The sequence below is a fragment of the Lampetra fluviatilis genome, chromosome 41 (assembly GCF_964198595.1).
Source record: "Lampetra fluviatilis chromosome 41, kcLamFluv1.1, whole genome shotgun sequence".
Lineage (NCBI taxonomy): Eukaryota > Metazoa > Chordata > Hyperoartia > Petromyzontiformes > Petromyzontidae > Lampetra > Lampetra fluviatilis.
The window spans coordinates 2,446,113-2,465,762 of NC_136315.1; the positions used below are offsets into that span (position 1 = coordinate 2,446,113).

The 19,650-nt window shown below is 54.3% G+C and overlaps 1 protein-coding gene across 13 annotated transcripts in view; it reads left to right on the plus strand.

Moving 5' to 3' along the window:
- Nucleotides 1–19,650, plus strand: part of LOC144946434 (ankyrin repeat domain-containing protein 17-like) — a 102,099-nt gene that overhangs the window by 66,152 nt on the left and 16,297 nt on the right. For 8 of the 13 annotated variants that reach the window (XM_078875287.1, XM_078875288.1, XM_078875296.1 and 5 more), the window contains 14 exons: nucleotides 683–920; nucleotides 1,499–1,690; nucleotides 8,127–8,236; nucleotides 8,933–9,020; nucleotides 10,171–10,298; nucleotides 11,363–11,524; nucleotides 12,349–12,451; nucleotides 13,438–14,310; nucleotides 14,759–15,127; nucleotides 15,990–16,141; nucleotides 17,273–17,384; nucleotides 17,833–17,978; nucleotides 18,251–18,393; nucleotides 18,821–19,034. In XM_078875287.1, the coding sequence (XP_078731413.1) occupies nucleotides 683–920; nucleotides 1,499–1,690; nucleotides 8,127–8,236; nucleotides 8,933–9,020; nucleotides 10,171–10,298; nucleotides 11,363–11,524; nucleotides 12,349–12,451; nucleotides 13,438–14,310; nucleotides 14,759–15,127; nucleotides 15,990–16,141; nucleotides 17,273–17,384; nucleotides 17,833–17,978; nucleotides 18,251–18,393; nucleotides 18,821–19,034 (3,030 nt within the window). The remainder of the gene's footprint in view (nucleotides 1–682; nucleotides 921–1,498; nucleotides 1,691–8,126; nucleotides 8,237–8,932; nucleotides 9,021–10,170; nucleotides 10,299–11,362; nucleotides 11,525–12,348; nucleotides 12,452–13,437; nucleotides 14,311–14,758; nucleotides 15,128–15,989; nucleotides 16,142–17,272; nucleotides 17,385–17,832; nucleotides 17,979–18,250; nucleotides 18,394–18,820; nucleotides 19,035–19,650) is intronic. The other 5 variants (XM_078875289.1, XM_078875294.1, XM_078875298.1 and 2 more) reach the window with 3 other exon arrangements.

Here is a 19,650-nt window from a genome sequence, read left to right on the forward strand (position 1 = left end):
CTTCCTGGTTTTCTGAAGCAGCAATAACTACCGTGTGCTGAAACAATAATACATTGGCATGTCAGACACTTGTTCACGTAACAATTTAATTTGTTTGGCTATGTAAGGTGGTGGGGGAGGATCTTACAATACACATTTGGTCAGATGATTGTGATCGAAGCCAAAATTAAATTCTGAATCATTATATTCGGGCGGTGACGTGCCCTTGTTGCTTTTTGCATAGGCTCACGGTTCAAATCCAGAGGGTGTCCTGAATAATTCTGTGGGTGCATTAGGCCGAAGACTACACTCCGTCTGCTCCACAGTGGATGGTAAAGATCCCGTGATGTCCCCCGCCCCCCCCCCCCCCCGGCTTCCCCTTAGTATGCTGGTTATTCTTCTCCTCCCCCCTCCATCTTCCCCTCCCCATTTAAATCGTCATCTTTCTCCCCCTTGGTTGGGGCAGCAGGGGCCCGGACTCCAATTTGTACCGCCCCTTTCATGTGGTTCCACCACGCCGGAATGGGTGTTCACGGATTTTTTTCTGTATCCTGTTTGGTGGAACCTCTCGCTGTGGTATTGCAATGAAAGATAAAGACCCCTTGTCGCCATCGACAAGGGCAGGGCCCATTTCCCGGCGTCACGGCCCAAATTTTGCCAAAATGTTGAAATGGTTTGCGTTGCGTCCGTCCCCTGCTTGCAGGACGGGCACGTGGAGGTGGCGCGGCTGCTGCTGGAGAGCGGCGCGCAGGTCAACATGCCGGCCGACTCGTTCGAGTCTCCACTCACGCTGGCCGCGTGCGGCGGGCACGTGGAGCTGGCGGCGCTGCTCATCGAGAGGGGGGCCAACCTGGAGGAGGTGAACGACGAGGGCTACACGCCGCTGATGGAGGCCGCCCGCGAGGGCCACGAGGAGATGGTCGCCCTCCTGCTCGCGCAAGGTGAGATCGCGCGCCGACGTCGGGATTCTCTGGGGAGTAGCTGGGTGTGCCGGGCCGGCTCGCTTCACGTCGTCCACGCCGTGTTTTCACCACCGCGCTAGAGGTCGCAACAACAAAACCCGCTCGCTCGCTCGCCAATGGCACTGCGGTGGCCTTTCGCGCCGCGCACGCCAGTCTGTTTGCTGATATGCGTAGATTTGTGTTCGTCGCCCCAATAAAAGACTTGGTCAAGTTAGACAACAAAGAATGAGCGGCCGATGTTTAAGGACTTTTCTCTGCCTGCACAACAGCACGGCGTCACCTTAACACGTAGGTTTTTCAGCCAATAGGATTCGTTATTGAATTGATAAATTTGGTTGTGAGAATTACGGCTCGAACGGTAACAATTGGCTTGTTGAACGCTTGTACGCATGATAATTCAATTTTCGTGGTCTTGTTAGGGTGGTGGGGAGAGCCTTACGAAATAAATTTGGCCAAATCATTCCGTGACTTAACCCAAAAATGTTTCGCCTCGGTGTTCCCCCCGGGGCTCCCCCGTAACTGGTACTGTGTTTCGCTCGCTCGCCCGCCGCCCCCAGGCGCAAACATCAACGCGCAGACGGAGGAGACGCAGGAGACGGCGCTCACCCTGGCGTGCTGCGGTGGCTTCCTGGAGGTGGCCGACTTCCTCATCAAGGCGGGAGCCGACCTGGAGCTGGGCTGCTCCACGCCGCTCATGGAGGCCGCCCAGGAGGGCCACCTGGAGCTCGTCAAGTACCTCCTCGCCGCAGGTAGCCGTCGCCCCACTCACCCCCTTCCCCCCCCCCCCCGTCCATCTGAGAGGTCACTTCCTGTGTTTTCACGCAAACTACGAAAGCTCGAAACTGTTCGTCTGGAGACTAGGACCTCGGGGGGGCAGGCATCGATGCATCGATTCTTGGAATCACTTCTTTTGTTAAGTCTCAAGATCTGTACGTGTCTATGTGTGTGCGTGTGAGAATATTTTGTTGCGCATTATACGAGTGTAACGGTGTGAGTGACGTATTACACACAAGATTAAATCGCACAAAAAGCAAACGAATGAAATGGTAGGAAAAAGAAGATTTTTGTTATTAAATCGTGGCAATGCACAGAATTGCTGGGGGGGGTCATTATTAAATGCTTTCATGGCACACTGCTTAGCAATACCATTGTTCCAGCTCTATAGCTGCTGGGCAGTCATGGTAACAGAATACTTTCACAAAAGCATTTTTATGAAGAAACAAAAAAAACGAGGCAACCTCATGTTGCGTACCAGGAGTAGGTTTGTCCGGCTGACGTAATGGACCGGCTTGCCAGCTCCGTTGTTGTTGTGTTGCCTGATATACGTGCTTCTCGTGTCTGTTTGCAAAAGTCCTTTTTCCAGTTGACTGAGCAGTGTCAAAATTGTGTGGTCTCAAATATCAAAATTGTGTGGCCTCAAATAGTACTTTTCATACAGCTTTGTCAGCTGAACATTTAATAATACGTTGATTAACTACATTTCTTTCGTGATTTGCCATTCATGTGAGCCCGCAGAGTAAGCTGAAAAGTGTGAAAAATAACGATCGTAATTTGCATCTGATGTAGTGCAACACTCTCCCCCCCACATAGTCCGTGACATGTCAGTTCGCTTTACATCGCGTCTCATCTTCTTGGTTTTTTCGGTAATGTCACGTAGAAGGGAAATAATAAAATAATAAAAATTTAACATAATACAATAATTCTCATGACGTTTCGGCCACAAAGCCATTCAGACGTTGTCTTTCCGACAGACCTGTTCTTAATGTTCAGACGCGTTTGAATGTTCAGACGCTGTCTTTCCGACAGACCTGTTCTTCACCTGAGGACGGCTGCTTGCGTTGTGTCCGAAACGTCGTGAGAATTATTTTATTATGTTTTATTTTTATTATTTTATTATTTCCCTTCTACGTGACTTTACCGAAAGTACCAAGAAGATGAATCCCTGCAGCCACGAAAGCTTTAAATCGAAATCGCATCTCATCTCAACACATGTGAAGGGGCGCGCACGGCCAGTGGCAGCAGCTGTCCCCGTGCTGCACAGTTTGGCAGCACCTGACCTGCCAACGGGAACTTTTTGTCCCTCTTGGTAGGGGGCGACGATTGCCGCTCTGTGCAAATCACCAGTTTGAGGGAGCTGCGCGCAGATGCTGTGGGAAGAAGGGATGTGGACATGCCATCGGTGCAGGGCAGCGAGGGTTAGAGGCAGACAGAGGGCGCGAGGTGAGAGGATGCGGTGGAGTGAGGGTCGGGAGCGGCGGAGGAGACTGGAGAGTAGTGGGTGTAGAAAGAAGCACGTGGAGAGAGACAATATCCTTGCAGCTGTAATGGGGCTCATGGCTGAGAAGAACCTCTGTAGATTGACTGGATTCTGCGTGCACGACAATCGCAAATAGTAATCTGTTAATCGCGACAACAAATGATGACTATTAATCGAAGAGCGGAGCGGGTAATTGTTTCGTACGCTTATGTTGTGGTTGTTTGCGCGCGTTATCGTGCAGTTAATATTCCGCAAACAATGCCCCTTTTGTGAATCGCAGTGGGGAAATTACAATGTGGTATTCCCAAGAAGGCAAGTAAAATTAATAGATGAATGGATTCCAAACAGAGCTGAATTGTTGTTTCCCGACACTCTCTTCTGCTGTGCCACGCTCTGCCGCCTGATCTGTGTGTGGTGTATGTACGATCTGTGCATGTGGCGCATCGTGCGCACCGCAGGGTGCGCTGCCTTGCACGTGATGTATGATCGTGCCGTGGGTTGTTGGAGGCCGCCCAGGAGCCACCCCCACAGCCTCCCACCTCTCCCATTCACCCCGCTGCCTTGGCGGGGGACGATGACACCCCAGAGCGTCTGGTTTTCACTGCACCATTGCACAAAGCAATGCAGCATTTGTTTAGAAATACGATATAAGCGCTGGCGTCGATGCAGAGAATGAGTGACGTATTTAAATAAGCGGACAATATGCTCCCTTGCCAAAACCTGTCTCCACACATGAAACAAAAATACGTTTTACACTTCTCATCAGCCACACGCTTGGTACCCTGGGAGTTCAATAGCCTCGGCAGTGACGGTTCAACACAAGCAAGCTTTGGACAGGTTTCGACATCCAACGTCTCGTCCAGCAGTCACGCCTGCCCGAACCAATGTTGGTCAACTGCCAGATGTCCATAGGCTGACCATTACAATGCACAACATAATCATTTGCGTTGTGGAGAATATAAAGGACTAAATCGTAGACAAGATGCCTCCCCTACAAATAGATTCTTCCATGAAGCTGATTGTCTCTACAAATTACCTTTATTTACCTGCAGATCACGCAATCGAAATACGCACGGCAACATCTCTCCCCCTGCCGTGAAACTACCACAGCCTGTGGGAAACCCAGCAGGGGGCTTCCTTCGTGGTGGCCCTGCGCTACGGGAAGGGGAGCACGAATACCCAGAGCGTGCTTCATAACCCTCGATACTTTGTGTATTTATGCAGAGCACGGCAAGACGTGCGGTGTGCACGGCCCTGGGGGCGGAGAGCTGGGGCTGCTTGGCACAGAAGCGAGCGATCTGCATTGTAACTGGTCCGTGGGCGCATCTGATAAGCCGGTGCAACTACACACTGGCCTAGGCAGACCTGGTTTTCCTTTGTGCGGCAGCAAATCTGATAGGCTTACTTACCCAAGAATGCGTCGGGCGGGGGGTGGTGGGGGCTTGTGCGCACATTTCCTTGAATTGCTACCCTGTCTCATCGAAAAGAAGTCGAGCAAGGTCTCTTGCTATGTGTGCATCACACATTGTATGCGGCGAAAACCCCCATGTCGTTCCGTCTCGAGACGAAGGGAGAGTTCACAACCCAGGTAGGCTGCCGCAAAGCAGGAACAACATAGCGGCGTTTGGACGACTTGCTGCTGCTGCAATGCCACCACCACCACTCGAGTTGCCCACTTAATGACTCTAGAATGCGTGGTATGCAAAACGAACATTCCAGACGATCAGACAAAGGGCTGACTGTGTCGGGATCGTTTCTCCCCCTCTCTCTCACACACCGGGCAGGCTGCACGCGCCCAAGGCGTCTGTATTCTGCGATGGTCAAAACGCGGCCGTTGTGCCCTTTCACAATGCGATCATCGAATACGGCGTTTTGGCGCAGTTGACGAAGCCTCGCCGTTCGGTAGGGGATGGCGCTTGACGAGTATTGACCCGCAAGCGTGACCAGACGGCTCGTTTAGTTGGCAGCCTTCCCCCCCCGGCACCACATTTTCCTTTCCATTGTCACCGTCTTTGTAACTGGAGAGCGACCTATTTTTAAAACCTTCACCCGGGCAGCAGCACGAGTTGGGTTGTCGCCGGCACCGAAAGGCGGCGGCGGCGGAGGTTGCTCTGCCAGTGCCAGGTGGTGGCGTGGCCATTGGTGAGGCACTGACGCAGGCGCTGGTTTACAGGGCTGTGCCCCCGATGAGATTTCTGTGGTAATTAATCGCCATAGAATAACAAACAAATACCCCCCCACGCCCTTCAGCCGGCAGGAGCGCTGGGATATCATCACTTGTAACGTTTGACCGCGCGTCAAATATTTGTCACTTCAAAACAACTTTGCTTAAATCAGCAGCTGGACCAACAGGAAATTAAATGAAGAAATAATGTGATGTACAGCACTTTGTCACAGTCCACTGCGGCGTTAGGACCTCTCCAAGCCATTGCAGGTCATGGTGGGTGGACCGCTTCAGATGCCGTGACCGGGAATCGAACTCGGGTCACTGCATCCGGAGCGTGGAGCTCCACCGCTCTCCAGCTTATATTGTCGGTCACGTGTTCGCATTTTTCTTACGTCAACCCAACCTTCCGCCAATCGTCGTCACGGCAGCAACGGCAGGGCAAGAGGAAGTAAAAGGAAAGACATTGTTGATTTAGTGAAGTGGCAGTGTTGACTCTGGATTAGAGGAGCCGTTTTTCTGCAGGTGTTTGTGTTTACTATCAGTCGGCAGCATGCGAATAATGACGCGGCACTTGTGCGTGTTCGGTGCCCCTTTGCCGTGTCATTTTCCACGTCTCCACTCGGGCGGGGGGGTGGGTAACTCAATATCGCGCGTTGTTCCGAGTAAGGCGATAACAGGAGCGCCACCCGGGCAAAAAAGTGTGCCCTGACCCCTCTCTAAGCTGTTGCGTCAGTCTTCCTGAGCCTATTGCAAGCGGCTTGCGCTGGACACATTATTTGGCACAATGGTGGCTGATGGACGAGACTGGAATGGCAGCCAAAGGAGAGAAATGTGCCCGAGAAAAGTGACTACCGTGGAAATGGATGGATCGTGGCATCGCTGGAGCACTCGAGGGATCGTAATGGCTTGGAGAGACCTTCATCCAGCAGTGGATCGACCATGGGGTAATGAGGATGATTATGAAAAGTCATTGAAACAAAAGCCTATTTTGCAAGGAAGTCTTGGCACAAACAACAAAAAGCTGTACGGATCAACCAACAGTGTAATCAGAAAAATCAATGCACAAGGACACACAGGCGCTGGGCACCTCACACTTGCCCACTGTGGTCAACGTGCCCTGCTCGCAGTGGACAGAGGAAACAACAGCCGGCTTCTCCACACCGATCGTGTGGCCGTGACAGGTGAAGAGGCATGAGTAAATGTGTACACCGTGGCACTCGCAAACCTATGCCAGATAGCCAGAACACTGTCCGAACAACTTAACAAAAGGCACGATTTGTCATTTTCAAAGTTGCAAATGACAATGATCGCTGTTCTCTTCACAAATGTTGACTGCGAAGAGCTGGCCTGGCGGGTTCTGGTGCCCAGCTTGTTCTTCTCTTGACACAAGCGAGAGGAGTATTTCGCAGTGCGCCCCTTGCCTTAGCGGCAGTCTCTGGGGCATTGTAGAGGCAGCGATCTGCCGTGAGGCCTCCTCCCATCAGAGGGCTTTCCCCTCCGTCCAGCTTGGAGAGACACGTTTCTTCTTGCCAGGCAAGAAGGCCAAACGTAGATTCGCGGGCTTTTCATCATCGGTCCCACAGATTCGCCACATCCCAGACGTTAAGCCAACATAATTTGCGCTTCTTTTAGCCGATGTTGAGTCGAGCTTTTGGTAGCACATTGATATATATTGCTCTCCAGTTGGATTGGCGGCCATCACACACGACAAGCGGCCGTCGTAGGCATCAGAGGGGGCAGGAAAGTAAAAAAACCCGTTCTGCCCCTCGACCCATGTGGGTGAAGTATGGTCAAAACAACGCTCACTGCCTGTACCGCATTGAGGATGCGCTCGTCCAAGGAGTGGATTTACGATCGCGCCGTGTCTCGTGCGAATCTGGAATGAGCTCGGTGTGGAGTGGTCGAGTGGTTTGAGTCATGTATTGCACGGGGGACTTGCAGAATCCACCGGTGCCATACATCTGTGTACTCGCATGATCCACGCGCACGTTCACACAGGCCTCTTGTCAATCCACTGCTGGATGAGGACGTCCCCATGCCGTGCGAGCCACGGGGGGTTATATGACCATACGTCACCACGCTGATCAGGATGGTTGGTGAAGGCAGAGAGCTTGGAGCTTGGTACAGTACAACGATAGATTTGCTGCCCACTGAGTTAATTCCCGTTGCTGCCCCAGAGCAACCTGTTCTGTACGGGGTGGTCGCCCACCCCAGCGGCTATCCTGGCTCATCCGGGCTTGAAAACGGGCACCCCGTTACGGACATCAAAGACCGGACTCACAGATGCCTTGGTGTGTTTGTATTATAAATAGTTAACAAGTGAGGAGTTAATCATGTGTGTGCTTGGATTATGCAATTCTTTCCAACAACCCTTTGTGTTCACAACTATTTAATTAGTGTTGAAGCCAACGGTACTGTTGGGGCAGAATGCATTGTCGTGTTATAAATGGGTCCTTTCGCTCTGGGTTTTATCACCGAAGTTTTCGCGCAAAATTTTTGTTTTAATGTCGTGGGTTTTCTCGTGGGGGGGGGGGTGGTGTGCGCTAGACTTAATAACAGCAACACAACTCGACACTCGTGTTTTGTTCTCATCGGCTCTTCCTTGGCGGGAGTTCCAGCGCCTGCTGCCCCTCTCGGACAACGCCGCTAACCTCCGTTGGCGACCGTTGCCAAACGAGGCGCCAACAGCTCCCCCTTTGTTTGACGTCGCGCCGCGCCCGCCATCCCTGTCCCGTGCGTGCCGCGTGTGCGCGCGAGACAGGGGCCAACGTGCACGCGACGACGGCCACGGGCGACACGGCGCTCACGTACGCCTGCGAGAATGGCCACACCGACGTGGCCGACCTCCTGCTGCAAGCCGGCGCCGACCTGGTGAGGCCACGATCCGGCCGTGCGGTGGTGAAGTCGAAATCCAACACTTTCTCCGTCCCCCTCTCTGCCCGATTTTATTTTATTTGTTGACGGGAGAAAGAAACATTCAGCCGTTAGCTGTTTTACGACAATGACTCGCAGAGGGCCTTTGTGAATGGGAAGAAAAAGGAGCTGCAGCAAATACATATTAATATTGCAAACACTTGAGTGGTAAACACATTTGAGGAAAACAACATCCAAGTCTTGCACCGTTCACTTAACAATGGCAGGGTGGTGATTCACATTCACACTGAAGGCATGAGACGGGTAACCACGTGTTCAGGGATGCAGTGCATTACAGAAATATAATGCCCAATTGCATGAGGTTCGCTTACCACTTGTGCAAGAGACGATGAGGGGAAACGATGGGGAACCAATAACAGCAACAGGATAATGCTGAATACTAACCTGCAGATGATTAACTTTTTTATTACCAAGTTGCCCCCTATTGTGATAATTCGGCAGTACCCTCTTGCAAAATATTATTGGGACTCGGAAAGGTTTTGTTGGGGAAACGAGCGTTAACTATGAAAATAAAAAAACTCGACTTCTCGGACAAATCTGTCCGACTCGGTCAACCGGGGTCACCTGGGATCGCCCAGGGTGCGTTCGCGTCGCACGCGAGCGACGAGTAAAGCGTGCCGCGCCGTCCCGCAGGAGCACGAGTCGGAGGGCGGCCGCACGCCGCTCATGAAGGCGGCGCGGGCCGGACACGTGTGCACCGTGCAGTTCCTCATCAGCAAGGGTGAGTGCGAGCGCCGCGCGCGCCACGGAGAACCCCGCCACCATGTGCACTCAATCAATGGGCAGCCGCCGCCCTCCACCAAGTGGCAGCGACGTCACCCGTGGCACGCTTGCACCAGGCTAGGTGCGCTTTGCGGCCGTCTAAAGTGCGGATGGCTTGCTGCTGGCAGGAAGGGGGTCCCCAGGACAGACCCAGGTGCTAGAGATGACAGGCAGATGACTGCTACCCATTATACCAACTTTGCTGCGTTTTAGCCGGTCCTATACTTGGGCTGACGTCTGGATAATATCGTTTGCCGCATCATAGGCAACTTCAATTCCAAGTCCGGTCACTGGGTTTGTAGCGATCTTCCACAACGCTGCCCATGCCACCCCCCACCTCTTAATATCGAGATGGATGGTTGGCAAATGTTTCTTTTGCGGTGATTCTGACCTGCAAAACGAGTGTTATTTTGTTCCGTGAAATTGTTTGCTTTGTGCACGGCCAACTTCCTGACCCTGAATTAAAAACAGAAGTCTTAAATGCTGCATGCCAAAATAAAGTTGGAAGCTTAAAATAGTATTTTTATACATTGTGCAAATGAAGTCCGACCCCAAAGTAATGATGAACAGTTTATTTAGAATCGCCCTGTGAGCTCAGAAGCTCTTGGATCGGGTTTCATCAACAAAACAAAAAAACTGTTAAATTAGAAACACGCTTGCAACAGGTCACGTAAAATTTTTAAATGCAATAAATACAGCAATGAAAAAAGTCAACAAATGTTTATTTTTACAATATATTACTTAATTATAATTAATATGGTGGAATTAAGCTGCGGTAACGACGTTAAATATATGACTGCATGCGGGGTATATGGAGGTGCGGGCGATCTGATTTTTTTTTTTACACAAAACGCTATTTTTGCGGGTTATATGCGTCTGCGGGTTATATGCGTATGCGGGAAAATACGGTAATCATAACAATCGCCATGATGGTCCCAACCACTTTTTGCCCATTTGGTCAGAACAAACCGACCGCAGTCCTGCTGTTGGGACGTTTTCTTTTTTGGCAATAACGCCGGCCGTGTTTTGTCGCCCGCCTCCGCGTGGCCGCCGCCTGTGCGCCCCGTCGCCTCTTGCCCCCCACCCCCCCCACGGTCTCCTGGGTGCAGGGGCAGACGTGAACCGCGCCACGGCCAACAACGACCACACGGTGCTGTCGCTGGCTTGCGCCGGCGGCCACCTCTCCGTGGTCGAGCTGCTACTGGCTCACGGCGCCGATCCCAACCACCGCCTTAAGGTAAACCGCCCGCCCGCCTTGCCCGGCTGGGACGCCGCGCCGATCGGCACGCACCGCCAAAGCCCGTCGCCCTCGGCACGCGTTCCCCGATGAGTCGCTCCTGCCCGTGCCTGCACCGGCGGCAACGGCGGCGGCCGCGCCGGTGAGAAGGCGGTGAGGCCGCTTGCGCCGGGCCGGCTGCGCTTCGGGACCGGCACGTGACGCGTGGAATGTTCGCTACCGGCAGGCGGTCACGGTTACAGACCCCAGGTGTTTTGGGTTAACTGATTGAGGTGACTGGCAGATGAACCACCTGTGCTCCCCACTGCCAGCAAACACTTATACATGCGCGCGCGCGCGCACACACACATCTGAACTTGCGCACACAAAGGCCTCGTGCTGTCATGCGGCCTTCATCCAGCGACAGTGTCAAGTTACAGCCCCCGTGCTTGGCCGTCCCAATTAGCCCATGTGTCCAAGGGTCCATTGCTGCCAGAGCAGCTGTATTCCATACTCCCACGTGGATACACTCACGTACACATATGTGCACATGCGCACACACACACACACAGATTTGCAGATATAAATCGCTAGACAGTTTGTGCGTTACGAGGTTGCAATGATAAGAACGACTAATTAGCAGGCTCATGCTGAGTGAACGGCGGTTGAAGTCATCTTTGTTCGTGCTGAATATACAGCAAAGCACCAAAATTATACAAATGGAAATGCTGTTTTCTAAGTTGATGGTGGTAACTGGTATCGCAATGAACCCCATCGTGTACAATTTTATATCGTGGCAAACGTACTTGAATCATGCCTGTAGGAATACACCGTTTGATTATTGTGTGGCAATGCTCATGATTGGTGGCTGGTGAGTGGTTGAGTGAGTGAGTGGTTTAGTGAGTGAGTGGTTAGTTGAGTGAGTGAGTGGTTGAGTGAGTGAGTGGTTAATTGAGTGAGTGAGTGAGTGGTTGCTGCTGTAACCTGCACTGTGGTGCTTGATGAGACGAAACAGTGAGTCTGGTCGACCGACTCTCCGGCAGCGAAGTCCAATCGCCGTTTGTTCCGTGTCCTCTGTCCCGCAGGACGGCTCCACAATGCTCATTGAGGCAGCCAAAGGCGGCCACACGAGCGTGGTGTGCTACTTGATCGACTACCCGCACAACCTGCTCTCAGCCTCGCCCCCCGAGGCCCCCCAACTCACCCCCCCTCCCCAGGACCAGGGGCAGGTTGGTGCTCCCATCTTTGTACGTATGCCGCACACCAAGCCCACACTTCCATTAGCGTCCTTGAGGTGTGTGGGTTCAGGTGTGTGAGGTCCAGTAGTTGTGTTTGATTCAGTAGTTGTGTTAGGATTAGACGGTGGCTCAAGTAGGGGGGGGGTTCGATTGCCTGGGTGAGATTGTGCGGGTTCAGGGTGGGATGTTGGATCTGTGGGTTCAGGTGTGTGGGTTGACACGTGGGGCTGGGTGTCAAGCTCATTGTGAGGGTTGAACTGTTTGTTTCGGAATGTCGGTCCGTGCCCGTTTTCCTTCTACGTTGGATGTTGTTCGTGAGCTATCTTTTTTGCTGGGTAGACTTGGTTTGTAACGGGATATCAATAAGATATTATTCTCATATTTCTTTTATTTGTTATTGTTTTGGAACGCTGGAAATTTAATTTCAAATGTGTTCCCTTAGCATTCTGCTCAGGAGTAATACAATTAAATGAAAATGAAATTTTTACCCAACTGGGCAAGCCTCTGTAGAGGAGACCTGACACATTAATTTGGAGTAAAACGTCACGGTTATCATTTTTTTACGTCAACGTTGATAATCAGCGATGCCATTTCATCCCGGTCTGCGCGAGATTGGCTGCACAAAAACAGAGTCGGGAACAAAACATTTGCAAACGGCTCGGCGGGGAACAGAAGAACTCGCATTGACCCTCAAAACGCAGATGGGGGGGAGACCCTTGAGCTCTCCAACACCCTGTGGGCTTCCCAGAGAGAGAGCGGCTTTTTTGGGCTCTTGTTATTGCTGCTGCTGCGTTGGGTTTTCAAGGTGTCCGGGTTTCTCTGACCTTACCCAGGCCCCGCGGGTGCCCATGCAGGCCCTGCCCATGGTGGTTCCGCCCCAGGAACCCGACAAGCCGCCCAACGACCTCCAGCAGAACCTGCCGGCGCGAGGAAAAGGTAGTGCCCCGGAGCGTTTCCCTGTCGCGGCGCCGTCTTTTGGGGGGTGCACCGCTTGTTCTCGCGATTGGAGCGCGCGTCCCGATTCAAGAATAGCGTTTCATGCCTCTAGTGGCTGCAGAGGTCACGCAGACTAATTACAACGCCGCATCTCATCTTGCCGAGTCAGAGGCCCCGTTGTTGCGTGGGAACGGCTGCCCACGTGTTTCTCTTCGACGCCCTCTTCTCTTGTCACGTCGGCTGTGCGCTCGTATCTCGGTCCACCGCGTCTTTCCACCTCAACCCGCAGTCTCCCACTCTGCTCCGCCTGCCCTGCACCAGCAGTGTCTCGCTGGCCCTTATAATTGCGTCTTGCGTCTTGGACATGAAACATGGCTGAATAAAAGCAATTTTATTCTTACGTCGGTCTGGTAGCGATGGCGTCGAACTAAAGCGCCGTTTTGCTAATTCATCCGCGCCCATCATTGGGGGGAAACTTTATGTACGTGTGAACTTCTTTCACACTGTACGTAGCCAAACGTGCTAATCAGAGGTTATCATTCGTGAGCGGTTATAACCGCTGGAACTTACAGCGAATGGACATTTTAAAGAATGTAAATATTTAAATACCGTGTACCCAATTATTGGAATTGGTTGCTTTCAATATTTTTTCATTAAAGCCCTCCTTTACATTATTTTCTAAATATGCATCATTATTTGTATATATTAACGAGTGTCTTTTAGCTTACAAGGTTTACATACCTACGCGCATTTCATCTGGCTGCCGAAGCCACGAGAAGCATCTGCTTTTCAGTTGCGCCGATGTGTAGTTTAATTACGCAGCAGTTTGATGGTCCCGTTCGGCGAGGCCTATCAAACGTGGGGTTTTGTCAAACGGTGATGCAGCAAAGCCGGCCGTGTTGTTGACGTGTGGGGCTCCGTGACTGGTAACTGCGGTCCTCACTCGCGGACTTCCTTTCTGTCACCCCCCCCCCCCCCCCTCTAAGCTCCGGCAAAGCCCAAGCCCGGTGCCGGTCCACCTTTGCCGGCGCCCAGCCCCGTCCCACCCAACCCAGACGTGGCCGCTACTGCCGCAGGGGGCTGCTGCTGCCACGTCCACACGCGGGCGCACCAGGCGGCGGCTGCGGCGGCGGCGGTGGCGGCCGGGGGCGCCCACCACACCGCCGCGCCGGCGGGGGTACCGGGCGGCGGCGGCGGCGGTGGCGGCGGCGGAGGCGGTGGCGGTGGTGGAGCCGGCGGCGGCGGCGGGACCGGAGGGCACGCGCAACAGTCACCCGAGCGCATCGTGGAGGAGGCGCAGGGCAAGCTGACGGAGCTGGAGCAACGGATCCGCGAGGCCATCGAGAAGAATGCGCAGCTGCAGTCGCTGGAGCTGGCGCAGGCAGAGCAGCTGACGCGCGAGCGCATCGAGGAGCTGAGCCGCACGCGCGAGGAGCAGATCCAGAAGAAGCAGCGCATCCTGGAGGAGCTGCAGCGCGTGGAGCGCGAGCTGCAGCTCAAGACGCAGCAGCAGCTCAAGAAGCAGTACCTGGAGGCCAAGGCGCAGCGGCAGGCGCTTCTGCAGCAGCAGCAACAGCTGCAGCAGCAGCAGCAGCAGCCGGGGGGGGCGACGGGCGCCGCGGCGACCGCGCCCCCCAATGGCACGGCCGTTCAGACGCCGCCTCAGCAGACGCCGCAGCAAATCCAGCTCCACTTGCACCAGCAGCAGCAGCTGCAGCAGTTGCAGCAACAATTGCAGCAACAGCAGCAGCACCTGCAGCTGCAGCAGCAACTGTTGCAACAGCAGCTCCAGCAGCAGCAGCTGTTGCAGCAACAGATGCAACAGCAGATCCAGCAGCAGCAGCAGCAGGAGTCCACAGGTGTGTTGGAGTCGATGAGTCGCTCACGGCACACACAGTACAGACGGGTATTTAGAGATGTTTGATGGAAGGGGTACTGCCATGGTGTCACGGTCAGCAGCGCACACGGGGCTTGCAATGCAGAGGTCGTCGGTTCGATCTCCTGACGCTTGAGTTGAGATTGGCTCAAGTTTCTTAAATCCCCTGCCTTTGTCGACCCAGCAGTATAAAGAGTACGCCGCTGTTAGATGATTTGGCAGGCCCTGTGTGCAGGGTATAATGTGTGTACTCCCACCTCTTGCATGACGCCTCGCCAGAGTGGAAGTGGAGGCCAATCTACCTTCTTGATTGGAGGCCCTTCCTCCAGCAGTGGCACTTGCGCGTGATTGCAGGGCTGCACCTTTACCGCTGGCCTATGTCTAGATTTGAACGAAAGTCCGCCGGGTGTGTTACTCTGCGACGTGCGCAGGCGGCACAACCACCCCGGAAACCGCCTACGCCCGCCTGGCGCAAATGGAAGCCATCTTGCCCAGGGAAGACGGCTCGCCCGCTCACCAGCACCAGCACCTGCCTCTCACGGCCGGCGGGGCGGCGGTACCGGGGGGCGGCGGCGGCGCCAGCGGCCTCCCCGCGGGCTTCGTGTCCCTGCACACGGCGCAGCCGCCCGGCGGCGCCACCCCCTTGGACGCGGCCGGCGTGCCCCCTGAGCTGGGCGGCATGGGGGTCGGAGTCGGGGTGAGCGCAACGGGGCAGCTGGTGCTGGGCGAGACGGGAGAGGGCCTCATGGTGGCGTGCCCTGCCCGCACTCTCACCGACACGCTCGGAGACATCATGACAGGTGAGCGCACGGTTTGCTGTGGCGGTTGGACGTCTTGTCGCCAGCGTGTTTCACTGAACCGTTCGGGGGGGGGGTGGTGCCTGGCACGTTGCCTGTTGTGTGCAACTCGTTGTGTGCGTGCTGGTGGCACCATTGAGGCATCCACTGATTTGCTGATCCGTCACGATTTGGGTTCATTGTTCGACTAAAGAATCTGTTCCTTAATGTGCCATTGCCGCAGTCGTATCTGTACCATCTTGTTGTGTGCCCCTTCATCTGTGTGCCGTCTTGTCTTTCCTGAGATGCACAGTTGATTTATTGGTTATTCCACGGCATGATCACAAAACAAATAAAATTGTCGCATATGCAAGAGTTGAACATACCAATCGCTGTTGTTTCACCTCACACCTGTAACTTGAAGAACACTTTTTTCGGCTAAATTTAAAGAGGAGAAAAACGATGTTTCATTTTAAAATATGCCGTCATCTTCGGAGAAAATCCAGAAAGTCGGGATGAAATTGAGGAAATTTGAATGATTGTCTCAATTCCAACCATTAGCCTAAATAATAACAATGCATAAGTTGAAGATAACCCATTACCATTGCAATATACTGCTGCATTGCGGATTTATATAGATGCTAAATGCAACCAAATCAATGACACTGTGCAGAAGCAGTGGGCAAATGTATTGTATGGAAAGAGAAGCGGTCAGATGTGGGCAGAGAAACCGATCACGGTCTGCACTCGAACAGGGGCAGGGAATCGACAGCGCGGATCGCTGGGCGAAGCACATGTCGTGAGCGCGCGATTTCAGTCAATCGCTCGTGACGCACCTCTCCTCCGGAGAGCCGCGCTGACCCGCGTCGTGTCCGTCCGTCCGCAGCTGCCAGCGGCCGGCCCTCAGCCGTGGCCAACCCTCCCCCGCCGCACTGCGCCCTCGGCGGCTCCTCCTCCCAGCCGCAGACACCGGCGCCGAGCCCCATCGTGTCTCCGCCGATCCCTCACCCCTACAACCCCCTGGAGCTGGACGCACAGGTGACCATGCGCACTCCGTCCTGCGGCCGCTTCTTCAGCGGGGTGGGGGGGGGGGCGGCTCGCCGAGTCTCGACCCCTCTCCACGACGCTTGGCCGTTTTCCAGTGAACATTTAGAGACTGAATACATTGAGCTCCGTTCTGCCCCATCTGTCTGTGTCTGTCTCTGTCCGTAGTGAAGATGATCCGTTGTAAATCATGATGCGCAGGTTGCAGCGTTTGACCTGGTTGATGTAGATTGCATCCATGTGTGTTGCAGGACAGTCGCACGTTCTGTGTGTGTGTTGACAGGATAGCCCTTTGAATTGCTGTAATCGGCAGTCTGCTTGATCTGCTGATTTGTAACGGTCAGTAATATAGCTATCCTGTAGAGTGCTCAATAAGTCCACCTTTATTATTATTAGAGTAAGCATTTACAGCCCTTTTGACCAATCCACTGCTGGATGAAAGCCTCCCCACCTCGTTGGACTCGGGGGTTTATTGACTACTTCACCACACTGGGTCATACAGGTTGGTGAAGGCCCAGGACCAGTTAATATATCACTCGGAAACTGATGTTAGCTGGGAATTGAACTCTGGTCTCCGGGTTCATGGTGCGGCATGCACGCCCGGGGCACCACCACTCCATATTGGTTCGGGAAAAGGAAAATGCCTTGCTTTGGTAATGGTTCTCACGTTTCATTTCAGCCTGTTGAGATTTGTTGGGGTTTGTTCGGTAGGATTTGTTGGGGATGGCTTTTGATGGAGGTGCAACACCTCGGGCTGGTGGTGGGGAGCGTTGGGAGTGGGGACCGTAGCACGTATGTGTGCGTTGTGGGTCTGGGGACGTGGTGCAGCTGTTAGCACACTGACACAATCCCGGAGACCTGGGTTCGGTTCCTGGCCATTGATGACACCTGTAGCATGTGGTATCTGTGCCTGTCCTGGGTCTCCGTTCGCTTGACTCGGTGCTGTAAAAGTGCCTGGTGCTTTGTGCAAAAATCAGCACTGCTGAGACCAAGGTGGTGTGATTGTGGCCACACCACACACTCTTGCTCCGCGCCAGCCTTTAACAGGTGCCCGCTGATAGCACTTACCCCTGCAAGCCTTTCAGTCTAACCAGGATCTTTACCTTTGGCTTGTGCGTGACCCAGACGGAGAGCAACCACGACACCGCGCTGACGCTGGCCTGCGCCGGCGGTCACGAGGACCTGGTCACGGTGCTCATCGCCCGCGGCGCCAACATTGAGCACCGGGACAAGAAGGGTGAGCTACACCCCACCCACGGCCCGGGGGGGAGACACGGTGCTCACGCGCGGCAACCGGATCCTTGGGTTTTGAGGATTTTTCACGGGCACTCGGAACCCATCCGGCCCGTGACTTCATTCCACACGGCCCACGAGCAAATGAGGCCTGCCATTTGGCAACGGCCCGCAAACACTGTTTGTCCATCGCTGCAAGTATCTTGGCCTCTTGGCACACTAATTGCCTATTTCAGGGGCATATTTTGGACTTGGCCACACTTGTGTTTGTAATTTTATCGTGCTCACTCACTCGCCGTTATTCGAGTAGTTCTGAGCACACGATCAACGGAACGTGCAGTCCTCGCGTGATCAGTGAGGGATTGCGACGACTTGGGGAGGCAGTCGATGGAGCCTGTGTGATGACGACGATGAGGCACCTGGCTGATGCTGGTTTGCGCCGTGTGCTTCAGGCTTCACGCCGCTCATCCTGGCGGCGACGGCGGGACACGTGAACGTGGTGGAGCTGCTGCTGGACAACGGCGCGGACATCGAGGCGCAGTCCGAGCGGACCAAGGACACGCCGCTCTCGCTCGCCTGCTCGGGAGGCCGGCAGGAGGTGAGCGAGAGAGCGTGAGTGAGTGACAGCATGATTGTCTTTGTCTGTATTTGTGTGCGAGTGCATGCTTGTGCGTGTGCATGAGTGTGAGTGTGCGTGCTTGTACTGGGGAGAGGTGACGTAGTGGTGAGCGTGCTGTGCTATGAACTCGATTCCCGCTCTTGGCCAACACCAGTGACGACAATATGAACCAGTCCTGGGCCTCCTTCTAGGTCGACTCGGCCTCAAATTAGTTCCTTCCCCCCCCCCCGTGTGCCGTGCCGCTTGCTTAGGTGGTGGAGCTGCTGATCGCGCGCGGAGCCAACAAGGAGCACCGCAACGTGTCGGACTACACGCCGCTGAGCCTCGCTGCCTCCGGGGGCTACGTCAACATCATCAAGATCCTGCTCAACGCCGGCGCAGAGATCAACTCCCGGTGCGGTGCCCCCACCACACTCGGACAACACCCATCCCCTTCGCTCCTCTCTTATGCCCCAGTTCTCTTAGTCGTGGCTTGGCTCAGGCTTGGCTCAGGCTTGGCTCTGGCCCAAATGAACTGGCTCCAAGTCGATTGGTCATGGCTGATGATGATTATGATTTACCTAGAAAAGCCTCGACTTATTTTCAGGAGTGTGCTGCTCCATTTGGTGGGGAATCTGGAGAGATCCCACCACGAATACGAGAGGCGTAACACGCACTTAGAACTCGGCAGAGATGGATTTAAAAACACCCGCTTGCCATCTGGCCGGCCCGCAGACAAATCCTACAGCACGTGGTATTCCCACGTGGTCTCGCGTCCAAATTTCTGGCTGCTGTTGATGATGACGATGACGACGATGATGATGATGGCGCTGCTCTTGCAGGACGGGCAGCAAGCTGGGCATCTCGCCGCTGATGCTGGCGGCGATGAACGGGCACACGGCCGCCGTGAAGCTGCTCCTCGACATGGGCTCCGACATCAACGCGCAGATCGAGACGAACCGCAACACGGCGCTCACGCTCGCCTGCTTCCAGGGCCGCCACGAAGTGGTCAGCCTGCTCGTCGAGAGGAAGGCCAACGTCGAGCACAGGGCCAAGGTGCGTGTGCAGCCGACGTGTCGCGGGACGGCGGACTTACGCAAATCTCAGTTACGGCCCGAGCTTTTGGAGTGTGCCGTTGTCGTCAAGTCTGGGGTTGCCACCACCACCACCACCACCCCAGTTCCGGCCTCCCGCTGCACTCGATAGACTGCGACGGAAAGCAGTCGGGTTGATCGATGATCCCCCACTCGCCAATTCGCTGCGGTCATTGGCAGATCGTCCGGCTCGCATGCCAGGTGCTGAGTCGCCTTGCACCATGTCGGGACAGCTGACACGCGCGTCGGGTGCGGCGGGTGGTACACGTGGTCGGGCGTGGCGGGTGGGACACGCGTGTCGGGCGCGGCGGGTGGGAATGGCACCACCGCATGCCGTGGTGCCATTCGCTTAGTTCATCTTCCTAGCTCGCGTCACGGTTTCAAAAGCATCGCCAAAAACAGCAAAACTACTTCTTATTTTTACTCATGTCGTCGCACCAAACCCAACGTCTACGTCGATTGTTGTTAAACACAAAGTTTTTTTTTCCACTTTCTCAAGAGCGAGCATCTTGACTCTTTGTGCATGGAGACATGGGCCCAGGCCCCCCGGTGCTATTTCTGGGCCGGAAATGGGCCAT